The 1,958-nt window shown below is 68.7% G+C and overlaps 1 protein-coding gene across 1 annotated transcript in view; it reads left to right on the forward strand.

The window, feature by feature from the left end:
- The first annotated feature begins 847 nt into the window (after window positions 1-847).
- Window positions 848-1,958, forward strand: part of COL6A2 (collagen type VI alpha 2 chain) — a 16,109-nt gene continuing 14,998 nt past the window's right edge. The window contains 3 exon segments of the mRNA XM_015597633.2: window positions 848-1,002; window positions 1,129-1,271; window positions 1,375-1,958. Of these exon segments, the coding sequence (XP_015453119.1) occupies window positions 1,157-1,271; window positions 1,375-1,958 (699 nt within the window). The 5' untranslated portion in view covers window positions 848-1,002; window positions 1,129-1,156.

The raw sequence follows: 1,958 nt of genomic DNA on the forward strand, positions 1-1,958 counted from the left end.
GCATCCATCACCACCTACAGGGTTCTGCTACCACCTGCGGGGTCATGGCCTCTTCTCTTAAGCAGACCCCATGTCAGAGGAGGCAGAGCCATGTCCAGTTCACCCCTACTTATGCTGGAACGAACCCCTCTCACCGTAAAGCCAGGTGGAGTGGCACCTGCTCTCAGACGTGGGAGGTTCCCCGTGCAGTGAGGGGTAAACCTGTGCGAGAGAGCCCCCCGTGGCTCTGTTTCCAGGCACCAGCCTTCACTCCCAGCCCTGCAGGGGCTCAGCCGGCCAGCGCTCCTGCCAACAGGGCCCCCGGCCCTGCAGGGCGGTGTCCTTCGGGACCGGCCTCTGTTCCTGTGGCTCCAAGGGGCAGCAGGGGGGTTGCCGGCTCCCCTCCGGAAGAGCTGGGCCAAGCCCCTTCCTCACCCTCCCACAGAGTCCCGCTTCCTCTCTGGCTGGGTCCCCAGAGCCCAGCCAGCCCACCCGCCCCAGCCTCCAGGTCCTTCCTGTTTGGTGGCAGAGTGGGCCTGGGGGAGGGCAGCAAGTGGCAGGGATCTGTGAAACGCACCAGGGCACAGTGATTGGCTCTGGGGACAGTCCCCCAAAACCAAGCACTCGCTGTCTGTGGGCTCCCCAGGCCTGTCTGCGTCCAGCCCTCACGTTGCACCCCCAGGCGCGCCTCCCTACCTGGTCAGCAGGGGTCGGTTGGACAGGGGCACCGAGTTCCAAGGCCCACCGCGCCCCAGCCTGGGTCTCTCTCTCCTTTCCAGTCCCCCTCCTCCCAGTCGCCCCAGCCGCGCCGTCTGTCCTGCCCCCAGACACTCCCTCCACAGTCCTCTGTCCTCGGTCTGGTCACTGGCGGTTCCGGTCCTGAGGATGCGTCTGCCTAGCAGACTCAGGCTCCAGGGCTGGACGGCGGTGACCGTCCTGATCCCACCCAGAGCCCGGCCCAAAGCTCGCAGTCTCTGCGTCCGCTGAATGTTCGTGGTGCCCACCCGGGGTCCCTGAGCCCAGGTGCTGGCTGACCGGATGTGTTGCTGCCCCCACCATGGGGCGGGGCGGGGGGGGCCCCTGGGGACCCGGAGGGTGTCCGTGAGGCTGCGCGGGCGCAGTCTGCAGCGGCTCGCCTCTCGCTTTCAGTGCATCAGGGCGCACGCGCGCTGCAGAGATGCTCCGAGGCCCGTGCTCCGCCCTCCTCCTCTGGGGGCTCCTGGGGGTGCTGCACGCCCAGCAGCAGGAGGTCGTCGCCCCCGGCCCCTCGGAGAGAAACAGCAACTGCCCAGGTACCGGTGCGGGGGCGGGCGCGGGTGAGCAGAGGCGCCCAGCAGGCCCCGTGTGCGGGTGAGGTCAGCGCGGCTCACGCGCGCGCTCCGTCGCTGTCCCCAGAGAAGGCCGACTGCCCCGTCAACGTGTACTTCGTGCTGGACACGTCGGAGAGCGTCACCATGCAGTCCCCCACCGACAGCCTCCTGTACCACATGCAGCAGTTCGTGCCGCAGTTCATCAGCCAGCTGCAGGACGAGCTGTACCTGGACCAGGTGGCCCTGAGCTGGCGCTACGGCGGCCTGCACTTCTCCGACCAGGTGGAGGTGTTCAGCCCGCCGGGCAGCGACCGCGCCTCCTTCACCAAGAGCCTGCAGGGCATCCGCTCCTTCCGCCGCGGCACCTTCACCGACTGCGCGCTGGGCAACATGACCAGGGAGGTGCGCCAGCACGGCGCCAAGGGCGCGGTCAACTTCGCCGTGGTCATCACGGACGGCCACGTCACCGGCAGCCCGTGCGGCGGCATCAAGCTGCAGGCCGAGCGCGCCCGCGAGGAGGGCATCCGGCTCTTCGCCGTGGCCCCCAACCGGAACCTGAACGAGCAGGGCCTGCGCGACATCGCCAGCACGCCGCACGAGCTCTACCGCAGCAGCTACGCCACCATGCGGCCGGACTCCACCGAGATCGACCAGGACACCATCAACCGC

Source organism: Pteropus alecto, unplaced genomic scaffold (assembly GCF_000325575.1).
Source record: "Pteropus alecto unplaced genomic scaffold, ASM32557v1 scaffold339, whole genome shotgun sequence".
Classification (NCBI taxonomy): domain Eukaryota; kingdom Metazoa; phylum Chordata; class Mammalia; order Chiroptera; family Pteropodidae; genus Pteropus; species Pteropus alecto.